The 19273-nt window shown below is 57.7% G+C and overlaps 1 protein-coding gene across 2 annotated transcripts in view; it reads right to left on the bottom strand.

Moving 5' to 3' along the window:
• DNAJB6 (DnaJ heat shock protein family (Hsp40) member B6) overlaps positions 1–19273 on the bottom strand; it is a 54488-nt gene that overhangs the window by 4141 nt on the left and 31074 nt on the right. The window contains exons 6-9 of one of the 2 annotated variants that reach the window (XM_070478964.1): positions 16448–16576; positions 14986–15130; positions 14491–14561; positions 503–682 (exon numbers count right to left, since the gene is read on the bottom strand). In XM_070478964.1, coding sequence (XP_070335065.1) covers positions 503–682; positions 14491–14561; positions 14986–15130; positions 16448–16576 — 525 coding nt within the window. Of the gene's footprint in view, positions 1–502; positions 683–14490; positions 14562–14985; positions 15131–16447; positions 16580–19273 lie in introns of both variants that reach the window. The other variant, XM_070478935.1, reaches the window with a different exon arrangement.

Here is a 19273-nt window from a genome sequence, read left to right on the forward strand (position 1 = left end):
CCACCCGAACCACAGATTTCCGTCTCCCGGCTTCAGACTCAGCCTGCAACGCAGCCATGTCATCAGACTTGACCCAGAACCTTCTCCAGGGACCGCAGTTCACAGCCCTCCCCCCCCAGCTCCCCCAAGATAACGGCGGGTCAAGAAGCTGCAAGAGGGCGCAGCAGGGCCCGTGTGTCCCGGGCGGACACCTCCCCTGGGGGAGGGGGGGGACAGGTCGAAACCCTGTGAGAGGACCCCTGGGGGCAGGGGCCCCAAGGCTGCGCCGGTGACCAGCATGAGGGCGGGGAGCGGGGCTCAGGCCGCAGACGGAGGGCTCCCGGGGGCAGGCCGGGCCTGGCCGAGACAACACACACATGCGGTGCTGGGAGCCTGGCGCCCGGTTTAATGTGGCCGCGCCCGCCGCCCCCACCCACCCGTCAGGCCAGCACGCAGCAGCACAGAAGGCTTCTCGGTCCTCGGGGGCCCCGCGGCGGCCGGGGTGCAGGGTCCCGGTGCACACCTGCGCAGAAGGCGCCCGGCGCGTCCTCGTCCTCCCCCGCGGCGTGCGCCGACGGCCGGGGCGGGGGCCCGGACCGCGGCGGCCGCAGCGAGCGGGCGCTGGAGCTGGCGGGCTGGGCAGGCAGCGCGCTCTGGCCTCGTCGCAGGCACTCCTCCGCGAAGGCGTCCTCATCGGCCACACCTGAAAGCACACAGGACGAGACGCGCGTGAGCCGGGCCGGGGCCGCGTCCTCGCACCTGCGGGGCCGGAGCTGAGCCTCGCAGAGAGAAAGAGGGAACCAGGCTGGGCCTCGCTGGGCCCGGGCTCAAGGATCCCGAAAGCCCCCCGCCGGCCCCAGGGCAGGGCCAGCCATAACCACAGGCCCTGCCGCGATGAAGGCGGTAGACACCCCGCGTCCCCCGCTCGGGCCGGAGCAGAGCAGGAGCTCTGAGCCGAGGACCCGCACACACGGTCACCTGTCACAGCAGACACACGGCCGAGCGCGTGCTTCCGCGCTCAGGGTTGTGCTTCTACCAGTCTTTTCGAAGACGGGAGAGAGTTCTGCATGTGATGGGAACACCAGGAACAATAGGAAACAAGTGACCACTGTCACCGAGCGACTTCCGGCTTCCTTCTCTGCAGTCACAGCGCCCTCCGTGAGGGCACGGCTGCCAGCAGCCCAGTGACGGTGGGAAATGGGGACCCCGGGTGGTGGTGGCACCCCTGTGCCCCCGGGGGGCTAGCGTGGAGCCCTGAGCCCGGCCAGCGTGCCCTGCGGGGTCTTCCACGCGAGTGCCCCCTTGGGTCACCCAGGTCCTGCCCCCCCCCCCCACCGCAGACCACCCTCCACTCCTGCTCCCCCTGGGGAGGAAAAGACGACCGGGATGCTCCCGAAATGAAACATGTAACCAGAGCCCTGCTCTTTCATGAGGCTGCAAAATCACAGCTGCTTCGCCCTGGTAACTGGTCGCCAAGCACCAGGCTCCGTGCTGGGCAGGGGCTCGGGGCCTGGCTTCTGTCTTCTCCAGATGCTGCCTCCTCCCCAAACCTCATACCTGCCCCGGCTGAGAAATAATCCTCCAGCAGCACAGACGCTCACCCTGGAGATGCAGGCCGAACGCCGGGGGCCCAGACCCAGGGCCTGTGCTTCCAGGGTGCCCTGTGAAGCCTCTGCCCACCCCGCAGGCCTGGCGGGCACCCTGGGGATGGCCTCAACCAGCCTCCCGATCCCCCCACGACGCACACTCAGGCCTGGCGGGCACCCTGGGGATGGCCTCCACCAGCCTCCCGATCCCCCCACGATGCACACGCAAGCCTGGTGGCAGGGAGGGGCGCCTGGCGGTCAGCACAGGGGCCTGGCCGCTCTCACACCAGATGCCCACCCCGAGGGGCACTGGCTGAGGAAGCAGGCCCGGCTGCGGCCCTCACCCCCGCCCCCCACCTGCACACAGCTGCCTCACCACCCCCAAGGGTCACCAGCACCTCTGGGACACGGGCTGTGTGCGTGAACAGAGCGCCTCTGGGACACAACTGTCTGTAGGAAGAAAGCGCCCGAGTGCAGGGGCCCGGGGCAGGGCAGGGCAGGGAGGCTGGGGGCCATGGGGTCCAGCACACAGACACAGGCACGGGACCCCCAAATACGAGGAGCCCTCCAGGGGAGGGGGCCCCAGAGGCACAGCTGATACACCACTGTGATGGTGACGCGACCTCCAATCCACGCGGGGCGTGGCGAGTGGGGGAAGGTGGGCGGCCCCACCCTGCAGCTGAGCTGCCCCCAGGCCCACACTTGGCTCCCGTCCACCCGGGAGCAAGCAGCAGGCCATCCGTTCCAGGTGACTTCAATGTGCTTTTGCGGGGACACCACGCCGCCAGGTGGGGCCTGAGCGCCCAGGTGCTCAACAGGCTCACTCTGGAGAAGGCGGGGTGGGCGTCCTGGGGGCTACCCGCCTCGGATCACCTCGGACCCCCAGGGTCCGTCAGCTGTCCAGGAAGAGGCGGGGCTCCCCCAGCCCCGTCCCGCCCAGGGAAACCCACCGCGCGTCCTTGTGAGGGCGAGGCCGGCCCGCCTGCTCTGGACGGGCTCCCAGGGCGCCAGCGCACAGGCAGGGGGACCCTGCAGGACCCGCGGAACCCTCCCGGCCCCAGCACCTCCCCCGTGCTCTGGGCAGCACCTGCCGTCGGTCGGAAGCACGAAGCTGTCACTGAGACGCCAGGCCTGCCGCTCGGAGCATGCAGGGCGCCCCCTCATCCAGTGGTCAGGACGCCATGCTTCTACTGCTGGGGGAGAGGGTTCGGTCCCTGGTCAGGGAATAGGATCCCGTGTGCCCCGGGGCATGAATAAAATGAAAAACATGTTTAAATTTGACAGCTGCTCTTATTTTTACAAAAGTGCACAGAACATACTCCAGGGCTCAGGGTCTGGCGATCCCCACTATGGGAGAAGGGCGACCCCTCCTGGGTCCCAGGGTCCTCTCGGCATCCAGATGGCTGTCGGGCCCCTAATGATGATGCACACGCACCCTTGAGGCTGGTGCCCAGGGCAGCACGTGCACTCACTCACGCGGGGTGGCCCCTCCCCGGGCATACCCAGCTCGGAGAGGGACCCGTGCTATGCTGACCGGTGGCCCCTGGCTCCGGGCACCCTCCCGCCTCCTGCCCGCCACCATGAAGCCCTCTCTCTCAGGAGCACCAGGCCACAGGGTCTCTGAACCGGGGACCGTCCAGGATGACTGAAGGGCCGTGGCTGAGGCCCACGCTCTCGGGCGTGGCGTCTGGGAGCCCCCGAGAAGGGGTGGTACCTGCACGGCTGGGCTTCTCACCAGCCCATGGGCCGGCCCCCCGGAGCACCAGCAGTCCCCAAGGCCCTGGGCCTGGAGCAGGACAATCAGGTCACTGACCCCACAAGGCTCCCCTAAAATCCCACCTGTGTCATGTGCCAGGAGAGGGTCCTCAGCAGGGCGGGAGGGGGCAGCGGGGCTTGAGAGAAAGAAGCGTGGATACTGAGAGCTTCTCCCAGTAGCTCCGCTGGGTGCCTTCTGAAAGAGATCCTTCCATGTGTATCCACACAAGCGCTCATTATGAACCGTTACACGCAGAGCAACAATGGACAAGGGCAGGTTTACAAAACGTGAGGCCACCATCCTTTCAGACGCAGAGGCATCACGCGAAACGCCCGGCTGCAGGAGGCGCACGCTGAAGTCAGGATTGCCGGCTGTGTGCTTGCTTAGTCGCTCAGGCGTGTCCGACTTTTCCTGACCCCGTGGACTGTGGCCCACCAACCAGGATCCTCGTCCACGGGGAGTCTCCAGCGCAGAATACTGGAGAGGGTTGCCATGCTCTCTTCCCAGGGGATCTTCCCAACCCAAGGGTCGAACCCAGGTCTCCTGCATTGCAGGTGGATTCTTTACCAGCTGATAACCGGGGAATAACCTCGGATATGCAGGGGACACCACCCTAATGGCAGAAAGGGAAGAGGAACTAAAGAGCCTCTTGATGAAAGTGAAAGAGGAGAGTGAAAAAACTGGCTTAAAACTCAACATTCAGAAAACCAAGATCATGGCATCCAGTCCCATCACTTCATGGCAAACAGATGCAGAAACAGTGGAGACAGTGAGAGACTATTTTCTTGCTCTCCAAAATCACTACAGGCAGTGAATGCAGCCATGAAATTAAAAGATGCTGTTCCTTGGAAGAAAAGCTATGACAAACCTAGACAATGTAGCAGAGACTGGGATGGGGAATACATGTAAATCCATGGCTAATTCATTTCAATGTATGACAAAAACTACTGTAATGATGTAAAGTAATTAGCCTCCAACTAATAAAAATAAATGGAAAAAAAAAATTAAAAAAATAAATAAATAAACACCAGAGACATCACTTTGCTGACAGAGGTCCAAATAATCAAAGTATGGTTTTTCCAAGTACAGATGTGACAGTTGGACTATAAAGAAAGCTGAGCACCCAAGAATTGATGCTTTTGAACTGTGGTGTTGGAGAAGACTCTTGAGAGTCCCTTGGACTGCAAGGAGATCCAACCAGTCCATCCTAAAGGAGGTCAGTCCTGGGTGTTCATTGGAAGGACTGATGCTGAAGCTGAAACTCCAATATTTTGGCCACCTGATGGGAAGAGCTGACTCATTTGAAAAGACCCTGATGCTGGGAAAGATTGAGGGCAGGAGGAGAAGGGGATGGCATCATGGATCTGATGGACATGAGTTTAAGCAAACTCCAGAATGGTGAAAGACAGGGAGGCCTGGCGTGCTGCAATCCACGGGGTCGCAGAGTCAGACACGACTGAGCGACTGAATCACCACCATCCTCAAAAGCGTGCCCAGCGGCAGGTGACGCAGACCGCTGCTGGAACACGGTGCTCCCCACAGTGAGCGCACGTCACACCCTGGGCACTGGCAAGCCGGGCCCCGTGAGGGCCCCCAGGCCGTGACTGCAGCTGGGACCAGGCCTGGATGGGGCAGAAGAATTGGCGGACGTGGGTCCCACTGGCATCTCAGAGCCAAGGCCAGCCTGTCGGGTCTCCACGTGCCATAGCCAGGCCCAGCCCGGGAGCTGCCCTGACGGCCACAGAACGCACACGGCAGGGGTCTGCAAGGTCCCCAGCAAAGGATGTGCGCGCCCCCAACCTAGGTTCTGAGCCGATGCCCCAGATGTCTCCAGCCTCTCCCAGGGCAGTGGCGTCTGGAGCAAAGACGGCTCTGCCCTTAGGGCGGCTGGGGCCGCGGATGCCAGTGCCCCCCCTCCCCACCCGGGAGCCAGACACCCCATCCCGAGGGGGCGCGTGACACTCCAGGCAGAGGCAAGGCCAGCACTGAAGACAGAGGCGCTGCAGACAGCTGGGGCGGCCTTGCCCGCATCCGCTCCAGGGCTCCTGGTCACGCTGCCCTGGTCCTGGAGCACACTGCCTCCCCAGCACCCACGTCCTCCTGCAAGACCTGCCCCCACCCCCAGGGCTGAGTGCATCCCCTTTGGAGCGGGAGGCCCAGGGCCCCGTGGAACAGGACGTGCCGGTCTCTGCTGGAAGGTGGAGGTCTGGGCCCAGCCAGCCTGCAGGCGCAGACACCGGCCCAGCCCCAACCCCTTTCACCCACCAGGAAGCAAGGCATCCCCGGCTGAGGACAGACCCTGCTCCTTCCCGGGAAAGCCCAGGGCAGCAGAGGTACCCCGAGCCCCAAGGAGATGGGCCTCGCGAGGTCTGGGAAGACCGTTCGCCCCACAGCACTCAGCCCACGGGGGCCTGGCGCCTGGAGAGACTGTGGGGCATGCCTGCACGGCTGAGACGCCGGGTCCGCGGGACCGTCACTGAGTCTGGCATTCAGCCGTGCTTCGGGTCTCCGAGCCCATCCTCGGTTTTGGGCTGGAGAGCGTGTTTCCCACAGGGGCGACCAGTCCTCTGAGGCCTGGTAGCTCTGCGGAAGCACTTAGGGTCCCGATTTCAGGCAGCAGTAAGGCGGGACTCACGCACCAGCCGTGAGTCCAGTGCGAGAGGACACACGCTGCCCAAGACCCCCGCCACCGAGACGGCACCTGGGCCGTGGCTCCCAACAGCGGACGCTGCCCGGGAGGCAGACAGAGGCTCTTCCCTAAGGACAGGGTGGCCCCGAACCCCAGACCTGTCCCACCCCAGGAAACGCCTGCAGCCAGCACTCTTGCACTTTAAGTCATAGCCTTGGGCCCCGCGATGCTCAGCTGCTACACTCGGGGCCAGGGCCCCACACAGCGGCATCCATCTCTCCTTCTGTCGGGTCCCCTCCGTACTCACAACCCCGGCCCCGGGATGACCCCCAGGCCCACCCCCGGCCCCGCTGTGGACAGTTCAACAATGGTCCAGGGCTGCTCCTTGCCAAACAGAAACCTTCTCCAGAAAAAGCACGCTGTCTGCCAAGGGTCACGGAATGCAGAGTGCCACCACTGACCTTTGCGTCACTGTTTAGTGCCTGTATCATGCCCCCAACCCCAACCTCTAACATTGAAGTCTCCCGCTGCAGGCCACCCCACACCCTGCAGGGGACAGCCCCCCACCAACCCACCTACCACAGCACGGCACCAACATCCTCACGAGTGCAGGCGCCGCCCCGTGCCATGACCTGAAATCCCAGGAGTTAAAACCAGCATGTGAGGACGGCCACTGCCATCCCACCCCCACACCTAACATCACACCTGCTGAAAAACATTTTGGGCTTCTTTCTACAGCTTCTTCCGAGCTTTCCACACAATCCCATCAATTACAAGACATTTCTCTCCTGTGAGAATTCACCGTGCCTTTTGTTTCAACAACTTACTAGGTAAACGCAAAGCACGCACTCGAAGGAAAGTCAGTCACATCCAATTCAACAACCCAAACAGAACTGACTGTTTTGGTGTCATTCTTGCTAGCCTTTTTCCTGTGCAGGAACTAAGCGCTAACACACCTGTGGGCTACCACTCACGCATCCTCTTCACTTGGGAAACTATACACAGCAGAAACATCCTGCCCTGTGGCGCCAAGTGAGAGAAACTTTCAGCACAAACTGCGCTAACCCACTGCCCCCCGTGCGGAAGCTCAGCGAAGCCAGCGAGAAGCGGAGGGGCATGGCCCAGCAGCGGCCACGCACAAAGCCGGGACCCCCCCACGCTTCGCTCCTTTCCCCAGATGGAGTCCCAGCACACGCAGGAATCTGGCTGATAACATGCAAATGAAAGCAAACCTCCTCATGTAAAAACAGTCACTTTTTCCAAGTATGTACAACCCCCCAGGCCTCGGTGGAGGCGGTGGGGCGGGGTTAATCCCACGCTTCCACACAGGAGGAATCCCACGGACACACACTGGGATCACTCAGACACCCCAAAATGCACCACTGGCCCGAGAGGGGATCCCAGGGCGCAGGGCCTGGCATGCGCCGGCATGCAGGACGCTGCCTGTTCTCACGGGGCTCAGCTGGCCCCGCGGCGTGAGCGCACACACGGGCCCGGGCCGGGGACGCAGACCCACGGGAGCGGGCGGGAGCGGTCCCCAGGAGGAGATGGAGGGGCACACAGTACAGGCCTCAACCACAGGCGGGCCGAGGGGGCAGGCGGCGGCAGGCAGGAGTCAGGAGGGCGCCCGCGTGGGGCGGGAGGGACGCGGCTGGGTGCGGAGCCCAAGGCAAAGGCCTCCTGTCCCGGCAAGAGGCGGCCGCCAGAACCCACGCCCTGCAGGGCACCCATGCCGCTGACGCCCAGGGGGCCGGCCGCCCCAGCAGTGACCCTGTGCCCCTCACCTGCCCTGAGGCAGCCCCCCATGGGCGCCCCCTCTCCCGACAGCCTGCGAGGCTCATCATAAGGGGCGTCGGTGAGCTGCGGGCTGCTCCAGACACAGGCCCACCGCTCACACACCAGGGGTGGATGGCTGGAGAAGGCCCGTGGGACGGCCACCAGGAAGGCAGGGCCCAGCCACTCCCGATGGACACTGGGGCCGCCCAAGGGCCCCCGGCCCCCGTCCAGGCCCCCTGTCTGCTCTCAAGGAGGCCTTGGGGAACCCGCATCTGCCCTCAGGAGCGGCTGGGCTGAGCACCCGGCAAGAGGGGATGCGGCCCCGGGCAGGAGTCCAGCAGCTCGCCCAGGGCCCCTCCCCTCCCCCCAGAGCCCCCCTCCCCCCTGAGGCCCCTCCCCCCTGAGGCCCCTCCCCTTCCCCGCAGAGGCCCCAGCCCACAGAGGCCCTCCCGTGCCCACCCCGGTTGCAGAGCCCCAGGTCCGCAGGCCAGCAGGCCCAGGCTGCCTCCCACAGAGACTGCTGGCTGGCGCCTGGGGCCATGCGGCTGGAAGAGGCCCCAGAAGCTGGGTCAGGGCCAGGCGGGAGCGGAGGAGGGAGGCGGGCACACCCCTCAGCACCTGAGGGGCGGCCTGGGCCCTCCGGGGCTCATCTGCTCTCAGGCAGCAGAAGCAGGATGACCAGAGGCCGTCCCCACAGACTCTGACCGACATAAACCATCAGGACAGACTGATTTCTGCAGGGCCCCACGGTCACAAAACCTGACTTTTCTCAAGACACCATTGAAGCCACATAAAAATCTCAGAATGAGCGAGTCTAGTCTCTTCTCAGTATTGATATCCATTAAAAACATTTTTTAAAACCCATATTATATAGGCTAGCAGGCATGCACCAAGGAACTCGCAGGCATTTCATCAAAACACCCCACCAGCGAGCACCAATGACAGTGCAACCCGGCTGGAAAGAAGACCCAGAGGACAAGAGGACCAAGTCCCCAGCTGGGGTTCGTCGGACGAGATTTCGGAGACACTACCGCTGGCAAGGGATCTGAAAGCAAGCTGGGCGACTTCAACACACACCAATGTTCCAAGTCATCAAAGCCACACATGGACAAATACAAGTGAAAATACATGAAGGAAAAATAAAAAACGTTCAGATGCGCAACATGTACGCCATTCAACCAAAGGCTACCCCCAAACACAACACAGTTCTAAGTCAAATGAACATGTGACAACTGAAAAGGGAAATCACTTTATCAGGGCAAGCAAACAGCAGACGACGGTGGAACAAGACGCCTGTGAAATCTGGGGACGACTGCAGGAAAACCAGGACGCCTGACGCTCCCCCTCCAGCAGAGGCTCCACGTCATCTAAGAACCACGAAAGGCACAGGAGGATCTGCTCTGCTCCCTGGGGGAGGTAACTAATGACTACCAGCTTTCAAGGCACACGCTTCCGCACCCGATTATTCCACACTGTCCAGGCAGCGAGTTCAGCAGGACCACGCCTACGGGAACAGCACCCCATGCAGACACCCGGACAGTCAGAACAAGTGAACGTGCACGCTTCACCCGCGGCACAAGCGCTGGCGCAGGGGCCGCGAAGGGCACCCACAGCCACCAGCAGACCACGGCTCGACGGCTGCCCCGGCCACACCTGCGGGGCCACGGCCGTCCCAGAAGCAACAGGAACCCGGACCCCGCGTGCCAGGATGCCAGCAGCCAGGCCCCAGACTCCACAGGAGCCTTCCCTGCCGCTCCTCAGACTCGAGCCCAGGTCAGCCACACTCGGCCGCTCCCAGCCCCCCGAGAAGGCAGGCAGAGGCGGGTTTTGGAGGGACCACCTCTCCCCCCGCCCAGCTCTGGGCTCCCTGTCGCCTCCACACGCGGCAGGGCCTCGGGCTGCCGGCTCCGGGGAGGGGAAGGCTCCTCAGCGTGGGCAGACAGCAGCAGGAAAGGCCAGCAGGGCCTGCCTGCACTGGCCCTCAAGCGGAACGGTCACGCCAACAGGGAGGTCCCGGCAATCTCAGGGGTGTGCTGTCAACCCCTCAGTTAAGTGCACCATCTTTCTAGGAGCTCCAGGAGCATTTTTAAATATAAGGCAATTCCACCTCATTCTGCTTTTAAGTGTAAATGCTCTCAAAGAGGTCAAATCATGTGGGGTGTTTTTTTCGTGCAAGCAAAAAGAGTGCTTTTTGAATGTCAACAAACATTACAAAGGTGGTGGGACCACAGCTTGCCAGGCTCCACTGTCCATGGAACGCCCCTCCAGGCAAGAGTACTGACGTGGGTTCCTTCTCCAGGGGGTCTTCCCGACCCAGGGATCGGAGTCCCGTGTCGCAGGGGGACTCTTGAGCGCTGGGCCACCTGGGAAGCCAGTGCCTGGCATATCACACATCACACAGCTCCTGGGTCTGGACTATTTTCAGTAACTTCTACCCCCGCCTCCCCCCCTGCCTCAGTGCTGACCTCCGCCCCACGGGGCTGGGCTGTCCATCCAGGGGTCAACCGACGTGTACATGTGAGTCGCACAGCGCGTGTGAAAGCAAACTGGGCAGCCGCTGGACTCAGGCCGTAACAGCCTGGCCACTTCTCAAGGTGCTGGTACTTGACATCCTTTTAAGGAAATGATGTCCCAATTTTAAGCTGGAAAGTCGCTTGCAATTACTGCTTAAAAAAGAATCACAGGTACACGACTTTTTAGACTTCGGATACATAGTAACAACCATGTGCAAACTAAAACGTCTCCTGTGTACTGATCCTCAAAACCACCAATATACCTCAATTATTGGGGGAAAAAAAAAAAGGAGAAGCCTACCTAAGACGTCTCTCAAGACCACGTGCTCTGGCGTGGAAGGGTGGTTAGGGGACAAGGGTGGCCCCAAAAGGCCGAGGGCTGACCACCCCCCACTGAGGGAGGCCGCCCCGGGGCTCTCCCGGGCATCCCGCCCTGCCCGGACTGTGGGTGCCCACTGCTGACCGCCCGCCTGTGGGGGGCTCCGTGGGGGCGGGGCGCCCCACACCCCCAGGAGGCAGCTTGGCCTCTGCAATCCGCTCCAGCACCCCTAGATCCAAGGGCCTGCAACCCTGGGCTCACCCCTCGCTCATGGGTCCCCCATGAGGACCATAACCTCACTGCGGTATCCGCTGTGAGACCCCGCCACCGGCATCCACGATGCAGTGTCCAAAGAACTAGAACAGCACACCGGGAGGGGCCCCGCGGCCTCCCGTGCCGGACACGGTGGTCACGGCGGGCAGCAGGCCTGGGGGACAAGGCGCCCAGCTCACAGGGCAGCTCTGGAGGGGCTGCTGGAGTGAGCCCTGCAGGGGGGCAGAGCAGGAACAGACGGCCCGTCCTCGTGGGTTCTGTCCTCCCACAGCGGCTGGGATGCAGAGGCGACTCTGTTCTCCTAGTACTGCGTCAGAGGGAAAGGGGAAGACGTCCAGCCATGGTTTCCACGAGGCACACACCTCGCCCACTGCAAACTTCAGTCAAGGCCCGGGGGGGCAGTCTGGTGAGACGGGTGAGACGGGTGGACGGAGCGTGAGCAGAGAGCAAGCAACGGGCCTTCTGAGGCCAGTCCCCCTGCTCACCGACAGGACGACTCTGCAGAGTCCCAGCGAGGCCTAATCCCGCACCCCCCTCATCACCGTGATGCAGAGATCCCTGATCACAGAGAAAGAGCTACTGTGACCTCCCTTCCTGTGACCTTGCTAAGTAGCAAGACAGTATGACTAGTACCAAAAAAAAAAGTCTTACCACATTTTAATTGCTGGTCACACACGGTACTAAATCTCCATCTAGCTAACCCAATTCATTATGACCGCAAGGTCTAGCAGATTCAAAGGTGCGAAACAAGGATGGAAAGTCACCACATGACCAGTTCTAGAAGCAGAAGCCTCAGACTTAAAGGATGCAGCCAAGGATGACAGAGGAAGAAACTGATAATTCACGTCAACGCCTTCACACCTGTGTCACTAACCACCCACTCTGAAAGCAGCAACTACCTCAGGAATCACTCAAGGGGGGCAGGATCCGGGGTTTAAACTAAAAGGCCACTGGTCACATACATGCAGTGCACCCCAACCAAAGCACACAGCAGCAAGGGAGCAAATTCACTCAACAATCCTGCTCGAAAGCCCCCTGAAACCGTAGAGATCACCTCTGTCTTGTCTGTGAACTTCCTGACGACGAATCACTGAGAAGACCAGAAGCAACTGATCACAAAACTACTGCTGGATTCTCTGCTGGATTCTGGTTACATGACACCGTCCCTGCAGAGGCCGAGGACAGCTGGTGGGTGACCAGACAGGCAGGGTGAGGCTTTAGCAGACGATGAAGTGAAAACCAACTGAACGATGCCGTCCCACTGAACAATGCCGTCCCACAGAACGGTGGCCGAGACCCCGGCAGACCAGGGACACGGGGTCCCGGGGCTAGATGCTGGGACTCTACAGCTCTCACGGCAAGCCTCCACAACGTGCCTTGCATGGACCATCGGGAGGAAGAAAGGGGAGCAGCGTGAGCACCAGGATCGCCTGTATCACAAAGAAACCCGGACTGGGCTTCAGAACGCAAACCCGAAAACTTTGAAGCCCAGAAAAAACAGGGAGGAGGCACCAGCCATCACTGAACTACCTCGGCCGGCAGAGGGGCCAAGACGAGAAAGGAGAAACAGCGTGAGCATGAGAACTATGGCACCACTGTCCTGTTGAGACTGGACTCCAAGGACTAAACGAAGGCTTCCATCCTGACGGTAGAGGACGCCCTGAACGTGGACAGAGCACACGGGTGACCAGACAGACTGGAGCATGGCCCCCAGCAGTCTTGGGGGAAGAGGGGCTCAGTCTCCTCCTGCAAAGACCCCCGGGCTCCAGGAAGACTTTTACCTGGTCAGTACACGGACTAACAGCGCAGACCCGTGAGGACAGTGAGACGCCGCTGCTCGCAGGGCCGGGCCCGGGGATGCTGGCGGTGCCACGCCCAGCAGCCTGCCCGTGCATAGCCGCCGCCTGGCACAGGGACCCGAGGCTGCAGGCGCCAACCTGACCGCATCCCAGGGCTCCGGGAAGAAGGCCGAGCTCTCCGCCTGCGTCACTGATAGGCCCATCCACAGTCGTGCCAACACCGGTGACTCCCCGAGCGGGGACGGTGGCGCCCCCAGAACACCATCACTGGAAGACGGCCCTCTTCTCCCGCGCTCGGCCAGCCCAGGACGTGCCGAGGGCGGACGCCATGCCCAGCGATGCGCTCTCAGGCACACAGGCCGCTGAGGGGTGCACCAGACTCCTCCTCACTGACCTGGTGTCCCAGGGCGGCCTTGAACCTGTTCTCCCCAGCAGTTCATCCCACCCGTCAGACACCAATTTCAAGTCCTGGGACCCTCTCCCCGAGTGACTGAGGCCAGCCAGGCTGAGAGCACAGACGCAGCACGCCCCCCAGGGTCAGGCCGTCGGCAGCGTGGCCTTCCAGCGTGACTGCCCACACCTGGCTCCTAGCCGGCCCCGTGTGCTAAGACGGAGCCGCACAGCCGCCCTTCCCATGTCTTGCTAGGTCCAGCTGTCTTCCCATACTTACATTCAAGTATGCAATGCTTCTTTAAATAGCTTCTTCTAGCAGTTTCACACTGTTTAGATTCAAAACAAATTTGAGTAGGGTAGTAAAAAGACCATCTAGCTCTCGTGTAATATCCCTCTGGCTGGAATTCAGTTATCAGTGGTCATCATGACAGATCACACTGATAGAAAAACAAAAGAAAACACCTGTGTGTCTGCCCATGCCAGCATCATTACATGACTGTCCCAGGCACGTTATCTTTAAATAAGCTGGCATTAAACACAGCCTGGAGAACTAGAACATACTCTGAACGATGGAAAGGTGGACAGCTGTTTCTTCCCTCCCTGAAGACATGTTCAATAAATTGCTAATCATTATTCCACATCAACAGGGAATTTTCATACACTCTCCAAATCCAACAAAGAACACATGTCAATGAGGTCCAGCGTCAGCCTCAGAGTCCAGACGCAGCAGAACGAAGGGCTCCAGGAGCCCAGGCACGGAGTCACACACAGGAGGACAGGTCCCACTCAGGAAAGAATGCACCGAACACATTTGCATTTATTTTCTTTTTTTTTTTTAAAAGCAAATGACAAAGACCCAGTTTACCAGCTTAACTTTTTTAAACCTAAGCTTAACATTACATATTTAAACAATTGTCAAAACTTACTAAGTTGCCAGCATTCATGCACAACTGGAAAACATCCTCAATGCACATTAAACCAGAAATGTATTACCATTAATGTATTAATATCATCACTACTAAATACTGAAAAAACTGAGATTATTCTGTGGAAGAGTCATCCTGGCAATGTTAACTTCACAGCAGGCTGAGACTACTCGGCTCACGTTTCAAACACAATGGAAAAGCAGTCCGTGCTGGTGTTAGTGTACGAAAGAGTCACGGCCACCTTGGATTACGTTTAATAAAAAGCAAAGTGCATACAGAGATTTACAACAATTTTAAAGACAAATAAAATGGTCCTATTACGTGGTCCCAACAGTAAACTCAACAGTCTATGACAAACAGGGCTCCGACGAGCTGTGTATAAATACTTTAGATTAGGTACAGTTATACTGAAAGTCGAGTTCGTTTGAAATCTTCAAAAAAATGTTCCTGTTAATCCTCGCATGGCGCGTGCCAGAGTTAGGGTTCTGCTACGCGCGTGCGGTCAGCTACTTGTTATCCAAGCGCAGCAGCTGCTCCTTACCATTTATCGTCAAGGACTTTAACTGGCCGTCTTCTTCAACTTCCACCCTCTCTTGACCATTCTCGACAATCCTGCGGGAGGGGAGGCAAGGGGGTAAAACGCATCTTAAAATCGCAGTACCGAATAAGCAGCCATGTATGTGAACCTGAGCGCTTATCTTTAGGACTTGCCACGGGCACACCCGCAGTCACTAACCCTGGAGCTGAAGCCAACGTCCCGAGCACGGACGCTTCTTAAAGTGGATGGCTCTGACATGAACCAATGGGCACCAGCCGTCAAGACGGTCAAGGTGCCACAACGGATGTGTCTCCATCCCAACGCATCACTGCACACTACACGGGATGGTGTCCAACGTGTCACGTGAAGCCAACACTTCAAAGGCAAAGCTCTGATCGGAGACTGGGCAGCCGTCCCAGACACCCTGCCCTTCCCGGGGGTGACACTGGTGACGCCCCCCCCCATGCCTAAACCTGAGAATAGACGCCAGGCCCGCACCTCTTGGTGGTGATCTTCCTGCCGTTCACCACCTTTGTTGACGTCGATATGGACTTGTAGTTGCCCATCCCGCTCCCGCCGAAGGCCGAGGAGGAGGAAAACGCCGTGAGGCCCCCGTGGCCTAGCGAGCCGAAGGAACTGAATCCTGTAAGGAGACAGCAGAGGGGTCAGGGACGCACACAGCACGCGCAGCCAGCCCGGGAATGCAGACGCGTCCCTGTGGAGCCAGGCCCTGCACAGACTGCGGGGCGGCCCAGGCACCTCCCCTACCGACAGGCCGGCACCGTGCCCCCCACGCGTCTCCCAGGATGGAGCAAACCCCGCCACAGACTGGCACACCCAACAAGCTTCTAATGGCTCCTTGTAACTGTGACCACAGGGGATACAAACCTGAATTACCAAGAATCTGAAATAATTTTAGCAAGAATACCACAACAGTTATCAGCAGGAGTATGGGTCTGGAGTTCATGGACTAATTCTCGGCTATGAGGTGCTCAACTGGCACACGAAACCCTGACTTTCAGAAGTCACGACAGCACGTCCACTCTGGGCTGGGGCTGAGGCCGCTCTGCCTACTGGAGAGCCCGCTGCCTGGCCCACCCTGAATGCGCCCTCACAGCAGAAACACGGCCTCCCCACAGCCCTTCCCATGGCTCCCTAAGGGGGGGACTGCGTGCCACACACACTGCTGAAGTGAAGTGTGTTTGACAGGTTTGCCCAGCTTTCTCTTTGACCCTCCCTTAAGTTCCGGCATGCTACACGGTATCTGAGGAGAGGACCTGCCGGGGGAAAGCACGCTGCAGCTGCCCTGGGTGACGCAGCCCCTGGCTTCAGAGGGGCAGAGTCTGGGAGCTGCATCCCTGTGCTGCCCACAGACCATGTGACACCCACACAAGGGCGGCCCAGAACAGACAGAAGAACTGGGCAGGCATCAGGGCAGAGCGGAGATGCTAACTCTTCACGTGGCCGCGTGCCCGACTTCAGCTGACGCATGGCGTCCAGTCGCCAGTCACCAAACCTCACCAGTAGACTCCGCATGGCTCGCGATACACGCAGGCCCTACCACAGCCTCAGCTCCTGATCCCATCAACTTGGACTCCCCTAGGACACTTCTTTTGGTTTTTTTTTTTTAAACTGCCAAGGAGGTTAGATTAAAAAGGATTTAATGAGATTATCTGAGTTATTTCAGTTATTTATCCCAAAACCTCAAGACTTTTAACCAAGAATTTCATTAAATACTGGCCTTTAGTAGTTAAGATTAGAAGCAGGCTCTCAAGTATAACATTCTTGGGAAAATTAGGGGGGAATACGTGGGTTACTAAGCAAAGATTTGTATACACACAAACAATGGTGAATCTAAGCTGTTCCACAAGAGGCATGTGCACAATGCAAAGTGCCCTACATTAAAGCAGCCTGCGCCGGCGTCTGCTCGGACACCAGGGAAAGTCTGAGGGTGCAGTACCTGTATCAAAGGAAGGAAATGCCCCTCCAAAGGAGGGGAATCCGCCGAAAGCAGAGAAGAACGGGCCCGTGCCTCGGCTCCGGCTTCCACGGGGGCCCCTTCGACTCCCAAAGAAGTCCTCAAACGGGTCTTCTAAAAAGAAACAGAAGTGCTTAGTGAAACCTGGACCCCAGGGTGCTTCTTCACAGGAGAGCTGCAAAGGGCATGTGGGCGATGTCTCCTGACACTGTTCCAGCAGGAGCCAAGCTTCTCCACAGTGCAGCTCACCTTCAGAGCACCAGTCCGTCTAACCTGCGGCTTTCTGCGGCTTCTGAGACTCATCTAAAAACAGAACACAACGGGTCCCAACATAAAGCTCAAGGTCATCAATACGCACCGCAGACCTGGGCAGAGGGCTGTGAACAGACCTCTTCACACAGAGCTCTTTTTGGTTGTTGTTATCAATCAATGAGCACTTACTGGAAACATGAATTATACAGACTTAAAAAAACTCACTGAGGTTCACTATTAAATTCACTATGAAATCAATCAGTGCTGCATTTTTTCTAGGAAATGGGAATTCTCTGAGAAATAAAAGCAAGGACTCCTGACGAATGATGAGAGAAAAGCACCCACAACACAGAGACAAGATAAGCAGCGTGGCATGCTTCTAAACCAAGGCACGCGTGACCCAAGCAGGAGAGTAGCACGTTTGAGCAGTGAAAGGAGCAGAAGTAAACTGACCAAGCTGGTGAGCACAAAACCAAGCAGAAACTGAGGCTCATGGTGCGCCAGTGCTTACAGACAGACGTGAGGCAAGAACCCCCAGGGAACCGGCAGTGACCGGAGGCAGACTGGGGCTTGAGAAGCGCTCCGAGGGGGGACGGGGAAGCAGGTGGAAAAACTACGAGCCTTTCTTAAGAGAGCCTTTAAAAACGCAGGAAAGCAGGCCTGGAGAAGCAGGTATATAGAAAGCATGGTCACTGGTGGCTTCTTCAGAGATCTAGAAGGAAGGCAGGAGAGGTGGCGGAGCGAAGAACAACAAGCCCAGCGCAGACACTGCTCCACCAGCCCCATGGGGAGCCGGGGTCCCAGGCAGCGCTGGGAGGGAAGCGCTGCTGTCAGCAGGATGGAGCCCAGAGGTCGCTGCCTCTGAACCCAGATCCCGCACCCCACAGTGCGTGCCACCGTGTGAGACAGAAAGTGAAGAAAGTCACTCACGTCAGCTACTTTGTGAGCAGGGCTGACAGTCCCTTACCACATTTAGAAGTACCACAAAGTTTAATCATAAACTTGAGTTAAAACATTTTATAAATCTCTAGAGACTTCATCCTGTTCAAACAAAACCCAAGCGTTACCTTTCACCTTATCCTTGTCAGGGGTCTACACAGTGACACTGCTTTCCACTCATCCAATCTCAGGACAGCAGGTCATCACTCATGTTACAACTGCCCAGGTCAAGGCACAGAGTGCAGTTTAAACTCCGTGTGATCACCTCCTCAGGAAGCAGACATCAAGAACCAACAGGAGCAGCTTCAGATGCCCACTGCCCTCAAGCAAGCTCCTACACCACAGTCTTCCGCAGGCTCCCAAGTTCACTTTATAAACACAGTCGTGTCCGCCTGCAACGTTCCTCTTATTACTGCTCTAAGAATTTGTTTACTTATAATTTAAGGTTCACACAGCAACTGAAATCTTCAAAGACTCTTCACAAAACTCCTGGGACCAACTTAAACCAGTGTTCATTTGATACCACCATTAAATGGGTTTGTTTACATGAAGCTAAATGAACTTTCATAATTATAAAACCACCTAGGTTCACAAGTTACTTCATAAGATGGTTGAGTAATATTATAAGAGTAAGGCCAGTTCAGTTTTATTTTTTTGTTTTCTTGTATTCCTGCATTTTTGAAGTCTTTTTTACCTTGCACGTTTTCTATTATACAGCCTAAATACGGATTTTTTACAATTCCAGTAGCCACCGAATTTTAACATTTAATTTCAGACAGTAAAGTCACAACAGTTAAACCTAAAAATGAAAAGTCTCATCTGTAAGTCATGCTGACACTAAACAACAAATAAAAAGTCATGATTATGGTGATGTGTTAACAGGAGCCACTCTGAGAGCAGCACTCCGATCCCCCATCACAGGCTGCTGCGGATGTGGAGAAGAGGTGGCATTGAGCTTCTGAGCTTCCCAGGCGGCTCAGTGGTAAAGAACCTGCCTGCCAATGCAGGAGACATGGGTTTCATCCCTGGGTCAGGAAGATCCCCTGGAGAAAATGGAAACCCACTCCGGTATTCCTGGCCATGGGAATTCCCGTGGACAGAGGAGCCTGGCGGACTACAGTTCATGGGGTCACAGAAGAATCAGACGTGACTCAGCATGTCATAAGCTTTCACAACCTTCAGCCTCCAAGCTAAATAAAATAGTTAAAAACCTTCTCATCCAGCAATTCAATCTACTTCAGGGACATCAACTCATCAAACATGGAAACAACTTACTAAAGGACCCCCAGGCATTTATAGTGAAAACTAAAAATTACCTAATTACGTAATTTTTCAATATACAAATGGAGAGCATGTTAAATGAAGGTTTTTAAAGGGTCATCAAGTTTAAGCTTTAGAAACAGTATACATCACAACTCTAACATCTGAAAAACGTTCAGTGGGCTTGCAACTGGTGACAAGACAAAGGCTGGTTCCCCGCTCTGTCCTTTTATCTCATTTATGTTTTCCAAATTCTTATGTTCAGTCTGTATGGTTATTATCTTTGAGGTTAAAAGGAGTAAAAACTGCATTTAACTTGTAAATAAATTTGAATCAGACATAACATAACCGAACATA

The sequence above is a fragment of the Odocoileus virginianus genome, chromosome 1, assembly GCF_023699985.2.
Source record: "Odocoileus virginianus isolate 20LAN1187 ecotype Illinois chromosome 1, Ovbor_1.2, whole genome shotgun sequence".
NCBI classification, from domain to species: Eukaryota; Metazoa; Chordata; class Mammalia; order Artiodactyla; family Cervidae; genus Odocoileus; species Odocoileus virginianus.